This window comes from Carcharodon carcharias, chromosome 9 (assembly GCF_017639515.1).
Source record: "Carcharodon carcharias isolate sCarCar2 chromosome 9, sCarCar2.pri, whole genome shotgun sequence".
NCBI lineage: Eukaryota > Metazoa > Chordata > Chondrichthyes > Lamniformes > Lamnidae > Carcharodon > Carcharodon carcharias.
In genome coordinates, this window is record NC_054475.1 from 104,656,322 (window position 1) to 104,670,389 (window position 14,068).

General features: G+C 45.5%; 1 protein-coding gene across 1 annotated transcript in view; it reads right to left on the minus strand.

The window, feature by feature from the left end:
* Positions 1-9,420: 9,420 nt before the first annotated feature.
* The window catches only part of drp2 (dystrophin related protein 2), a 57,721-nt gene continuing 53,073 nt past the window's right edge, over positions 9,421-14,068 (minus strand). Inside the window, exons 14-16 of the mRNA XM_041195711.1 lie at positions 13,177-13,343; positions 10,392-10,503; positions 9,421-9,561 (exon numbers count right to left, since the gene is read on the minus strand). Of these exons, the coding sequence (XP_041051645.1) occupies positions 9,421-9,561; positions 10,392-10,503; positions 13,177-13,343 (420 nt within the window). The remainder of the gene's footprint in view (positions 9,562-10,391; positions 10,504-13,176; positions 13,344-14,068) is intronic.

Genomic DNA, 14,068 nt, shown 5'->3' on the forward strand with positions numbered 1-14,068 from the left:
CCAAGACCTCCTGCTTGTACCAGGAGAGGATGAGGAGGTGTGGGGGTCCTTAACCTGTCAGTGACTTCTCAATATTGTTATGGATGTTTTCTCCTGGAAGGACAGAGGAGCTTTGGTTAGTCCACTCTCTACCTGCAGCGCCATTGCAGCCTGGCCAACCCCACCTGAGGAACACCTTGTAGGGCACATACGAGTCATGGTCCTTGAGCCACAAGGCACTCGTCCAAGCAGCCAGGGCACACCCCCTTGGCCAGCTCTGGCATCATTGATAGTTGGCACTCTAATACCCCTAAGCTCCACGGGGGGTAGGGGGCAGCCAGCCCTTAACACTTCAATACACTGACCCAAAACAACATGGTACCCTCCCTCCCTGAGCACAGCAGATCATTATACCTCTTGCTGTAGATCTCATCTTGCACTGTACCCAGGTGCACCGCATCATGTTGTGGCTGCTCACCTGGGCTTCCACCTCTTCCCATACCCTCTTTGTGAGGTGTAGTGGCCTCCTACTCCTCCCATCTCTGGGGACAAGGGTGTTCTGGCAGCTACCTCCTATGGGAGGACGGTGAAGCACTTCTTGGAGAAGAGGCAGGTATGGGTGGGGGCCGCTGAGCCCAAGGCCAACCTGGCGGCCGGTTCAAAAATGGCGCAGGCAGCCCCAGGGAGGCTGTCCATGTCAGAGTCTTGGAGAAAGGGGGGCTGAGTGCCCAGCCAACCTCACCTCCCGCCTGGCATCTACACCTGCATTTGCAGCCATGTCCCTGTAGCAACTCTGACGTGGGCAGCCTCCCTGGGGTTGCCTGCGCCGTTTTTGAACCAGCCGCCAGGTTGACCTTGGGCCCAGCGGCCGACAGGCCCCCACCCATGCCTGCCTCTTCTCGAACATTCTACAGCCGGTGTTTACACTCGGCGGGCCTCAATTGGCTCGCCAGCGTGAAATTGTGGTCGTGGCCCGGTTGTGGGTGGTGATCTGTTTGTGTGGCTGCTCCCGCTTGCCCACGCTGAGCCCGTCCGAAGTGGGCAAAATTCTGCCCAATTGTTCAGTTTTTTTTCCCTTACCTTAGTAAATATCCTTGCTGTATCTAAAGGTTGTAACGTAGTTTAATTAATATAGCTGAAAATTGTGCTTGCCTTTTAACTGGTGTCTTTACACCTATAAAAAGCAACTGAATCTGAAGAACTTCCTTGAAGAATTGCATATGCTGATTAATTCAGCCTGGTGGTATGCCCAGCTTTACAGACAAGGCTGGTTTCCCTGTGTAATCTTTTTAAAACCAATTAAAAAATCGCAGAGATTCAATTTGTACTGAAGGTATCTTGGCATTTGAAATCCTTTGATCATTTACATTGGATTGCCCAGTTGCTTAAGCAGGTGAAAACTCTATACTCTGCATGTTAAACCTTCCCAAGACTCTTGGATGTCCAAGATGAATTAATTAGTTATCTGCATCTAATTTTAAATAGATAACTAATTAATTCATGGAACAAAATCAACCTCTAAATCAACAGCTAATTCTGGTTACAAAAACAGAATTACCTGGAAAAACTCAGCAGGTCTGGCAGCATCGGCGGAGAAGAAAAGAGTTGACGTTTCGAGTCCTCATGACCCTTCGACAGAACTTGAGTTTGAGTCCAAGAAAGAGTTGAAATATAAGCTGGTTTAAGGTGTGTGTGTGGGGGGCGGAGAGATGGAGAGAGAGAGAGGTGGAGGGGGGGGTGTGGTTGTAAGGACAAACAAGCAGTGATAGAAGCAGATCATCAAAAGATGTCAACGACAATAGTACAATAGAACACATAGGTGTTAAAGTTAAAGTTGGTAATATTATCTAAACGAATGTGCTAATTAAGAATGGATGGTAGGGCACTCAAGGTATAGCTCTAGTGGGTTTTTTTTTATATAATGGAAATAGGTGGGAAAAGGAAAATCTTTATAATTTATTGGAAAAAAAAGGAAGGGGGAAACAGAAAGGGGGTGGGGATGGGGGAGGGAGCTCACGACCTAAAGTTGTTGAATTCAATATTCAGTCCGGAAGGCTGTAAAGTCCCTAGTCGGAAGATGAGGTGTTGTTCCTCCAGTTTACGTTGGGCTCCACTGGAACAATGCAGCAAGCCAAGGACAGACATGTGGGCAAGAGAGCAGGGTGGAGTGTTAAAATGGCAAGCGACAGGGAGGTTTGGGTCATTCTTGCGGACAGACCGCAGGTGTTCTGCAAAGCGGTCGCCCAGTTTACGTTTGGTCTCTCCAATGTAGAGGACACCACATTGGGAGTGACGAATGCAGTAGACTAAGTTGGGGGAAATGAAAGTGAAATGCTGCTTCACTTGAAAGGAGTGTTTGGGTCCTTGGACGGTGAGGAGAGAGGAAGTGAAGGGGCAGGTGTTGCATCTTTTGCGTGGGCATGGGGTGGTGCCATAGGAGGGGGTTGAGGAGTAGGGGGTGATGGAGGAGTGGACCTGGGTGTCCCGGAGGGAGCGATCCCTACGGAATGCCGATAAGGGGGGTGAAGGGAAGATGTGTTTGGTGGTGGCATCATGCTGGAGTTGGCGGAAATGGCGGAGGATGATCCTTTGAATGCGGAGGCTGGTGGGGTGATAAGTGAGGACAAGGGGGACCCTATCATGTTTCTGGGAGGGAGGAGAAGGCGTGAGGGCGGATGCGCGGGAGATGGGCCGGACATGGTTGAGGGCCCTGTCAACGACCGTGGGTGGAAAACCTTGGTTAAGGAAGAAGGAGGACATGTCAGAGGAACTGTTTTTGAATGTAGCATCATCGGAACAGATGCGACGGAGGCGAAGGAACTGAGAGAATGGGATGGAGTCCTTACAGGAAGCGGGGTGTGAGGAGCTGTAGTCGAGATAGCTGTGGGTGTCGGTGGGTTTGTAATGGATATTGGTGGACAGTCTATCACCAGAGATTGAGACAGAGAGGTCAAGGAAGGGAAGGGAAGTGTCAGAGATGGACCACGTGAAAATGATGGAGGGGTGGAGATTGGAAGCAAAATTAATAAATTTTTCCAAGTCCCGACGAGAGCATGAAGCGGCATCGAAGTAATCATCGATGTACCGGAGAAAGAGTTGTGGAAGGGGGCCGGAGTAGGACTGCAACAAGGAATGTTCCACATACCCCATAAAGAGACAGGCATAGCTGGGGCCCATGTGGGTACCCATAGCCACACCTTTTATTTGGAGGAAGTGAGAGGAGTTGAAGGAGAAATTGTTCAGCGTGAGAACAAGTTCAGCCAGACGGAGGAGAGTAGTGGTGGATGGGGATTGTTCGGGCCTCTGTTCGAGGAAGAAGCTAAGGGCCCTCAGACCATCCTGGTGGGGGATGGAGGTGTAGAGGGATTGGACGTCCATGGTGAAGAGGAAGCGGTTGGGGCCAGGGAACTGGAAATTGTTGATGTGACGTAAGGTGTCAGAGGAATCACGGATGTAGGTGGGAAGGGACTGGACAAGGGGAGAGAGAAGGGAGTCAAGATAACGAGAAATGAGTTCTGTGGGGCAGGAGCAAGCTGAGACGATCGGTCTACCGGGGCAGTTCTGTTTGTGGATTTTGGGTAGGAGATAGAAGCGGGTCGTCCGAGGTTGGGCGACTATCAGGTTGGAAGCTGTGGGAGGGAGATCCCCAGAGGAGATGAGGTCAGTGACAGTCCTGGAAACAATGGCTTGATGTTCAGTGGTGGGGTCATGGTCCAGGGAAAGGTAGGAGGAAGTGTCTGCAAGTTGACGCTCAGCCTCCGCGAGGTAGAGGTCAGTGCGCCAGACAACAACAGCACCACCCTTGTCAGCGGGTTTGATGACAATGTCAGGGTTTGGTACATTACTTTGTAATTTTGGAATCTAAAGTTTTGATTTTAAAAACTTTTCTTTAAAAAAAATGTAATTTATTGTTGCTCTGACTTAAGCTGAACAGAAATGTGTTCTGAAACTCAAAGTTACAGGGCTGGATTTTCCCAATCGGATTAGGAATCAGAGGTCGGGATTATATCCATGTCCTGAAAGCGCCCCCTGAGGGGGAAGCAGTCACTCATTGCGATTTTCAATTGAGGGAGTGCGCCCTTAATCAGCCTGGAGACAGCCACCTCAATCTGCAATTAAGGATAGTGCGTGGGCTCTCGAATCTGGAGGGCCAACCAGTGAGCTTCCAGCTTGAAAGGAGCAGCAGACTGTAATGTAAGGTAAGCCAAAGAAAGGGTGATTTAAAAGGGAGCCATTCACTCTCCCTGGGCAAAATTTTCACCACGGCAGGTGGGCACAGAGCATCCCGACCCAATCGATTGTGAAATGATGTGCAATGACGTCGGGCAAGCATCCCAATGTCAATGAGCAGTTGTGTGATAGTTTGGTTGGCAGGTGCACGTGGGAATTGACAGCACACCCACTGACAATTAGAAGGCCTATTAAGGTCAACAAAGTATTAATTAACTTAAATTTTTCGCCGCCCATCCAACCTTATGGTTGGCAGGCTGACGAAGAGGCCATACAGCTTTTGCATTTTTTTGGAAACCTCATCCATGGGTGAGATGAGGTTTCCAACATCAAATAAAAATAAAATAAAATTTTAAAATTTCATCTATAACATGTCCCTACTTATGTGACAGAGTCACATGAGGGGACATGTTTTATAACATTTTTAAAATCTTCATTTCTAATTTTTAAAACTCTTCATCTTTAGGAGGCAGTTCTGAGCCTCAGGGAGATTTTCAAGTGCTCACTTGCGCATATGCACAAAGTTCCCCGCTTGCCCTCCCCCCCAGCACAGGCCGAGTTGAGCGTTGCCACTTGTGTTTCACGCTAGGTGGGCCTTCATTGGCTCACCAGCGTGAAATCGCTGTTGGGCCCTGATTGTGGGAGGCGGCCAGCTTCCTGACCACCCCTGCTTGGCCCCTCTGAGCCCACCTGACAAGGGCAAAATTTTTCCTTTTTTAAAGGACTTTTTTAAAATCTTTGATTAAAAAATTGGTTTTACAGTCAGGCCACCACTGGTGTGGGTTGTTGGGGTAGCGGGGGGTGGGCACTCTCTATGGGTTGCCTGTGGTAGCTCCTGCAACTAGACAAACCTGGAGAACCTCTAGGCTGCTTGGAGCGCTAGCGCCTCACCCCAGCCTACCAACGGCAGGCCACCTCCAGGCACCCAAACTGGTTCCCACTGACAGCAGGAACCAGGAGGCTGACTGGAAAATTTTAGTTGGCCTCTTTCAATTGGCCTCAGTTAGGCTCTTAATGAGCCTGATAGGCTGCCCACAATTTCTGGGCAAGTTGCCTTGTTGGCCCCCTCTGCAAAAATGGCTTGGAGGCGGGATGGAGCTAGGGAACTGGCAGGCCGGCCAGTGGGGCTATATTTAGCGCCCACCCAATTCTAAAATTGGCCTGGTGGGGGCAGAAACTCCAGCCCATGGAATACGGATGGATTCGGATTGCACAATGGCCTGCTGTCCACCAGGCTGTGATTTATTGTTGTAGCCCATTATCAATGTGATGCAATGAGAGATTGTTTTTGTGTGGATAATTCTTTATTCTCCCCTTTCTCCAATCTCTCAGTCCCAATCTGGTACAAATGGGTTACATAGTCCCAGGTTTTGACACTCTGAAACTGGCTGTCAGAAATTACACAAAAAGGGCTCAAGGATAAACTCCCTATCTATACTCTGGGAAATGCATGTCTTCTCTCTTTTTTTCTTTCAGTAACAGAGGGGTGGTGGGGAAGAGGAGCTAAGATGTAAAATTACAACTCAAGACTTCTTCGTAATGTATATCTGGCCTAAGGCATTCTGTGCCACTATGCTGTCTGGGAGCTGTGCTTCCTGACCCGCCCATATCCAACCTTGGAGTACTCAAGCTACCAGTGAGTGCATAGCTAATGGCAGTTCCCAATTGTACTGCTTTTCAATTGACAACAGCTGAAGAAAAGTAAAAAGTGAGATAGTATTGGCTGTCAGTCAGCATGATGCCCTCTTTCCAGGACCAATCAATTATTGGTACCTTGCAGTAGGTTCTTTCCACTTTACCTAAAGAAAGAGAAGAGGCATTGGAAGACTTGTACATTGCCTAATTGCTGGTCTGAAGTCAAATTATTCTTGATGGCACACAAGATGAAATTTTACACTAAAAATTGTGAATTGGCCAAAATACATGTCAATGATACCAATTAATGTCAATGGAAGAGTTGGTTCTAATGAAATTTACCAAATGTTGAGTTCCCACCATGTTTATATGAAGAATTCTGTCACAGTTCCCATCTACTTGCCTGCTGGCATAGTGTTCAATCCTTGAGTGTGTATCTGCATGTGGCAACATTGGGGATGAGGCAGGACTGAAACATAAAATAGGCATTAAGGACACATATCTGTATGTATAAATACACACACACAAACTTGAGTCTGTCATTGCTATCTTTTTGGGTTCAGTAGTATTAGCTCTCAGGAGATCCAATGTCCTTATGTGCCAAAGGATACTCACAATGCTTAATATCTAATTACTTTTCTCGTAACACTTCTCAATTCTTTTGAAGGTAGACTGAGTTAACACTAAATAAGGTGAGGCTTTATACAAATTATTAAGCTACACTGTTTCATATTGGGGTGAACATGCAAAGCAATAGTTATGATCAAATTCATAGGTCTGAGTTTTCCTGCAGACACAGAGGCTCTCCATCATTGCAAAAATGGCTGTGGAGCCCTGGATCTAGAAGTCCTCCCCCGAACCGCCCCCACCATTTTCAAAGGGTGGGGAGCAGAGGCGGGTCACACTTTACACATCCATGGTTCACAGAGGCAACTGCACATATTAAAGTGCAGCTGCCTTCAGGCTGGTCTGATTTTGGCTAGTGGGATGTTTAAAATATGATTTGTGCACTTTAGACCTGGCAGGAGAAAGTCTAAAGTTAGTGGAGTTATTTGGAGAAGTAGGGTACTCTTTTGGAGAGATCACATACCCTTTTGGATATGGTGCTAGAACACCTTTGGAAGTGATGAAGTGACATCTGGGAGAGGTCAAATGCCCTTTGGGATTGTTGAAAGTAGACATGAACGTGTGTAAAAAGTAGATAAAATCAACGGAACTGTTAAGCTCATTGGAACTGTCAAAGAGTACTGTAAATGGAAATGTCGAGCTTTCAAGTCATTTAAATCTGCTGCCTTTTAAATATCTGAAACAAAAAACTGTCCGCAATGTTAAAAAAAACTTAAAAATCAGTGCTTGATATTTCACTCTGCATGTTGACATAAGCCTGAGGGATATCATTATAGGATTAGTGCTGCATGACTGATTTCACAACCTATCATCATCACAATGGTGTACCTGTCAATTCACAGTTTGTTTGACAGCTCCAAGTGCTTGTTAAGTCTTTGAAGTGGGGCTATGAATTATAAATGCATTTATAATAATCCCTTATTATAGGGGATTAAGTATTTGAAGGAAGTTAAGCGTAATGGATGGGTTTTTATCAATGAGAGTGTTTTTTTTTAAATAGTGAATGCATCAATAGACATTCAAGAACTTAACTCAATCTCAGAATTGGTCCTGAGGTCTGCCCATATTGGATACTAGGTGAGTTAGCATGGAGGCTGTAAGGGAAAAGGATGGTGTATGGGGGGGGCATGGGTTGGCATGAGTTGGCACTAAGTTGACATTGGGGCTATAAAGGACCCTGGGGGTGGGTGGGGCATGGGATGGCATGGGTTGGCATGGATGGGACATGGGGAGTGTGTGGGGAGGGGTGACAGAATGTGAGGGGCAAGGGCTGTAGAGTTCTTGTTTTGTTTTTCAAAGCTGCAACAAAATCCCACAGCACCGAGGTGGACGTTTCCATCTGCCCACCTCCTCACTTGGCAGCCCCTTGTGCTACCTCCGCATTGTTTCCAAGGTTACCTGCCATGACTTTCATTACACCCTGGCCCCCGACTGAAAATCGTAAGTTCCGGGTAACTTTTTCCCCGATTGGTCTTGCGGAGCCGGGGATTGTCTCAGCTCTGTGCTCCTGACCCGGGAGTGAAAATTCAGACCACTTAGTTCAATTGATTCAACATCTCATCAACTATTGATTCAAAATAAAGAATCAAACAGACGTCCTCACATCAGTGGGACATCTAACATGACTTAAACTAGAGGGCAGAATTTTTAGGTCGGTGTGCGGGTGTGCGTCCAACCCGATTGGATGCGAAATCGTGCGGGATGACATTGGGAGAGCATCCCGACGTCATTCCGTGCTAACATGATATTTTGGTCGACGGGCACGCGCAAAAGTCGAAAGTGCACCTGCTGACAATGAAGGTGCCGATTAAGGTAATTTAAGTTGTAATTGTCTCTGATTTTCCGTGGTTCGTTCAACCTTATGGTTGGCGGACGGGCGAATCGGCCAGGTGGACTTTGCATTTTTCATGAAACCTCATCCTAGGGCGGGATGAGGTTTCCATTATTAAATTTTAAAAATCCATGGGCAGCATTTTTATCATGTATATGTTCAGGTGACTGATTGTGATGCGTGGACATTTTTTTCCTGATTTTACAAACTTTATTTATTGGTTTTAAGGACTTCAGCTCTCTGTCTTCAGGGAGCTTTCATTCAGCCTTCGCCTGCGCCCGCGCTTACATCATCGCTCGTTCTCCTCCCGCCCCCACCCCGGCAATACTGAGCATTTCAGCACATGCTTCATGCTGGCTAACCATCACTTAGCCAGCCAGTGTGAAATTGTGGGAGGGGGCCAATCGCAGGCGGCCAATCCTGGGCCCACCGATCGTGCCTGCCCACCAACATAAATATCCTGCTCAGAAGGCTTATAACATTTCCAAGCTGTTCAGCAAAGTCCGTCACAGTTTTGTCTTTAACAAACCTGATGGCCCTTGCAGCCTTCCTGTCTCCAAATCCTGTTCCGCATCCCTGTCTTTTTCTTCTTAACTCCCTCTTCACCAACTGAGATCAAAGGGATTTGGTTACCTACATCCTTTACTCCTCAATAGCAATGCGCTCTAAAAATAGCAGCTGGCCTGGGAGCAACCGGATCCAGCTTTAGCAATTGATAATATCTGATATGTATTGTAATGGTAATCATTAAAATAGTCCTCCAACTCCTTCCACTGATTCAGTGGACAGATAAACCCTAATCTGTACAGATGAGGGAGGACTCACATCTTGTGCTGAGTTTGATGATTTCAGTCAGTAGGCCACTTAGGATACTATATTTGGCTTCAGCATCCCATGGGCCAGTGAGGGTAAAATCTAAGCCTGTGAGGCCTGTGGAACTGCATGTTACTGTGCATTAATATTTTCATGGCAGAGGGAAAGAAAATTAAACAATGTCTGATATAGATGGGAAGTAACGTCTGTATATAATGTTTCAAAGAAAATTACTTACCATAAGAAGAAATAAATAATTCAAAAGCTTTCATTCAAGGTTAAAGGCAAAAATGATAGACTTTGACTTACGTGTCAATGCTGTCTCCCTCCATCACTGATTGGACAGGTAGGTACCCTCTTTGTGGATGTTTACTGAAGTACTGTTTAGTTCTAAACTTGTTTTTCAATGTCTTGGCAAAGTCCCGCACATTTTCTCCTGATGTTGTCTGGGGAGGAGCAAAAAGATTTGGGTGCCAGTTGATGGTGTCAAATAAAGCACTTTTATCACCCATGCGATTTGGGTTTGAATCAAGGTGAATGCCTGCTCACCCTGCTAGCCATGATGATCTGGAGCAAAATTAGTTTGAAACAGTTTCAGTGCAGTTTCCCCTTAGCATAAGCATAATTGTGCAGTAGAAAACTGCTCTTAGCTTGATGCTGGTCTAAAACAGGAAAATTATGCTATGTGTCAGTAATCTGGGATGGTTGTAGGACATAACTTGTCATGTGTGATTCTTAGATTTCAGCTGTGATATTAGGAAGCTATGCTGGCGTTGGCACACAAAGAAAGGGAGGAAAAAAGTCATGGAGCGAGTCTTTCTGAACCTGCTGGCATACACCTTCTTGCAGTCAATATAACTGTTTTATTGAGGCTTGGACCAGGTCGCTTGCCTGCATTGTTGTTAAAATAGTCTGTTTTGAAGAGAGATCCAGAAAAAAGGGTGAGACAATATGCCTAAAAAATTGATCTTGGTAAGGAGGCATAATAACCTGCTGGTTATGGCATTAGATTCTGGTCATAATTTTAGGTCCAGAATTCTCATTGCTCAAAGCTGTTGCTACTGTTGCTTTCAGTCAAAACTCACTTCAGTGTGTCAGTCAGTTCAATAGAGGAATTTTACCTTGGGAAACAGAAATTTAACATAATTTAGCCAAGATCAGATCAAGCAGAGAATTCTTTTGGTCATGGTGTTGCAACAGCTTTGGCTACAGTTAGAAATGCACAGCGCTCTTTGTGCTCTTTGTGGGTATGTGTATAACAATTCATGTTACTTACAGGGGCACAGTATTCCATGATGGGATAGTGTAGTTTGTGACCCTTGCTTGCCCTTCCTGTCAAGAAACATGTTTGGCAGATGTCAACATTAAACTGCTTCAAACTGCGGTATCTGAAGCAGAAAAGGTAGATTTTAGAGATAGTAAGGTATAGAAATTAAACATGAAGCAAGAATCAAATAAAAAACAATTCTGCAACAGCAACAGCTAAAGAAATTATACACAAAAGATATTTTGTTGACAAAAATGTTAAGCTGGCATTAATAAACAGATCTGATTGCTAGCCAATGTCATCAAGCACCAATAAATGGGCAAGATCACCAGTCCCCTGTCAGTGTGAGCAGTGACAATGAACATCGGCCTGGATTTTTCCTATGGCGGGCGGGCTGGGTGGAGGTGGGCGGGGGTGGACGTGGAGCCGATTGTCTGCGAGCGGCTGCGTGCTGCCATTTTACATGGGTGCTACCTGTGCGGGTGGGGGGAGGAGGGAGAGTTGGAGCCTGCACTCTTTCGCGCATGCACACAAAAGAGTGCAGCAATCTCCCTGAGGCACGGAGCTGCATCAGGGAGATTGAATAGAGAATAAAACATTTTAATAAATGAAATAAAAATTGATTTAAACATATCCCCTCATGTGAGTGTCACATGAGTTGGGACATGTTTGTAAAGTGGTAAAATTAATTTATTGATTTTATAAAAGCCTCAGGAAACCTCATCCCGCCTGGGGATGAGGTTTCTTGAAAAACACGAAGGCCGCTTGGGCTTTTCACCTGCCCTCCAATCTTAAGGTTGGACAGGCAGCTTTCTTAACTAGTTTAATTACATTCTTAATGGCCTTAATAGGCAGTTGACATTTCGGTGGGCGCACAGCCAACTCCGGCGTGCGTCCGCTGAACGAAATATCGCGATAGCTTGTGAGGACACACACCTGACATCGCATGTCATTTTATGTGTTGGCGTGTTGGGCCCGCCACCGCACGTCGATCAGAAGATTCAGCCCATAGTGTCAATGTGTATACCAACATGCAAGATCCCAGTGCCAAAGCAGGCAAGAATACCAGTTCAATGTGAATGCAACCAGTGACAGTCTTGATATGTTAACTCCTCACTTCTTTCCTAGGGTTGATATGGTGTTCCTCACTGAATGGAAATGTAATTAAAAGGTACAATTGGATAAAGAGGATGCTTCTATCACAATAGTGGTGTCTCCATTAAGAGTTGTCAACTGGATCCATTTCTGACATTTATTAGCATATATTTAACAATAAATAATATACAACATAGAATTCGCTTTGTGGGAAATGAATTAACAATGTGGTGTTTGCACGTACTTTCTGTGAACCTCCCCTTCCATTTCTCTTCTTGAAGCCCTACTCCCACAATTTCTTTATGAAATTATGCTTTCTGACTGATTGTTCAGTCCTTCTGACTCCCCATCTTCCCAGGGATTTTCCATTGCACTGGGAAGTAGAGTTAACAAACAGTCAGAGGCAAAATAAGAAAGAAGAGAACAAGAAAAGATGATCAGTGGAAAAAGAGAAAAGAGGGAGAGAGTAAAAAGACAAAGTGAGTGAGAGAGAGATGAGAGAGAGGGAGACAAGTGTGAGTGAGAGGGAAATATGTGAGAGGGTAGGGAGCTGAGGTGCAGGGTTGTGGGGATGGAGGTAGGAGACAATGAAAACAGGGAAACCCAGTCAGGACAATATTGATCTCATGTTACATTATGCCTCCTCTTTGCAATTATCAATATCCCGGGGGCTTACCATTGACCAGAAACTGAACTGGACTAGCCATATAAATACTATGGCTACAAGAGCAGTTCAGAGGCTAGGAATCGTGCGACGAGTAACTCGCCTCCTGACTCCCCAAAGTCTGTCCATCATCTACAAGGCACAAGTCAGGAGTGTGATGGAATACTCTCCACTTGCCTGGATGAGTGCAGCTCCTACAACACTGAGGAAGCTTGGACACTGTTCAGGGCAAAGCAGTCCTCTTGATTGGCAGCACAGCCACAAACATTCACTCCCTCCACCACCGATGAACAGTAGCAGCACTAACTGCAGGAATTCATCAAGGCTCCTTAGACAGCACCTTCCAAACTCACAGCCACTATCACCTAGAAGGACAAGGGCAGCAGATAGATGGGAACACCACCATCTGGAAGTTCCCCTCCAAGTCACTCACCATCCTGACTTCGTAATATATCACTGTTCCTTCACTGTCACTGGGTCAAAATCCTGGAATTTCCTTCCTAACAGCACTGTGGATATAGCTACACCACATGGACTGCAGCGGTGCAAGAAAGCAGCTCACCACCACCTTCTCAAGGGCAACTAGGGATGGGCAATAAATGCTGGCTCAGCCAGAGAAGCTCACATCCCGTGAACGAGTAAAAAAAAAATTAGAGGCCAACAGGCCGACAAAGGCTTGAGAAGTGCCCAGCCAGATACTTTTTCTCAAATTATCAAGAATAATAATTGGTGGGAATGTATGAACCAAAGACACGTGGACTTGGCATTGTGTGGCCAGTTGCAGGACAATCATCATTTTGTTGGTATGTGCCTATGCTGTCTCCAAATCAGTTTAGCATAGAATCAAACCCAGATAATAAATGTTGTGAGAACAGGATCATAGGCCATTACGCTGCTAGCTCCTCTTTATCATGTCCACTGGGTTTAACAACACCAGAGTAAAATGGGGAAGCAGAATACAATATATCTTTGTTTAAGTGAATGGCTTAAAGAAAAAAAGGGTATATGTAAAGGTAATTGGTTATATTTACCTACCTAAAGCCTTTGATTGGGCATTGCTTGCAGATGTGACATTTGGCTTGGTGTTTTGCAGCTTCTGCAGTTATTAAACGATGCAGGACAGGCAGCCAGACCATCGACTGGGGCTCCAACCTCATCCACTCCAGGAAGTGGGTGGCTTCAATTATTGGTTTATCATTAACCTGGAGACAGTACAGTAAAGGACATGCTACAGAAATTGTGTTGATGCAACCTTCAAGTCCAGACTGTGTACGTACTCTCCAGCCTAGATTTTTTGATATGTGTTACACAGATGCCAGGCTTAATCCATTTATTTTAAATGGGTTAACGTAGTATTGAAAGAATGTTGATTGGAAATCTAGTATTTAGACAGGAAGGGTTGTGTTTTGTGAAATATGCTAAGAGATAACTATAAATGGTAATAATTAAAATTTCTGGATGCAAGATTTTATCCAATGTACAAAACATAATAATGTGAAATGCTTGGCACCATGAAAAACATATTGTTGGAATGGGATGGAATAGAAGAGTTGATGCAGGAATGCAATGATAAAAAAAGATTCAGTCGGGTTTTGTATTCCATGTGTCAGAGTAAATGAGGCAGGTCTAGAAGCATTGGGAAGCCAGCATTCATGTCAGAATCATGTTAGAAGTAGGGAAGAAGTCAGATTCTGAAAATCAGAGCTCTAGAAGTTAGGAATTGGATTAAGAAGAATGGTTACTATGCCTGCAGCTAAGCAGCCCACCTGATGACACCCCACCACCTCCAGTCCTAAAGCCAAGGTCTAAATAAGCTGCCTTGCACCCCACCCCCCCTGCCTTGCTTTGACCCCAGTGCAATTGGCTTGACGTAGTGATACATTTGTCCAGCAGGCATCATACAGTCAGGATGTGCACCGGCTTATAA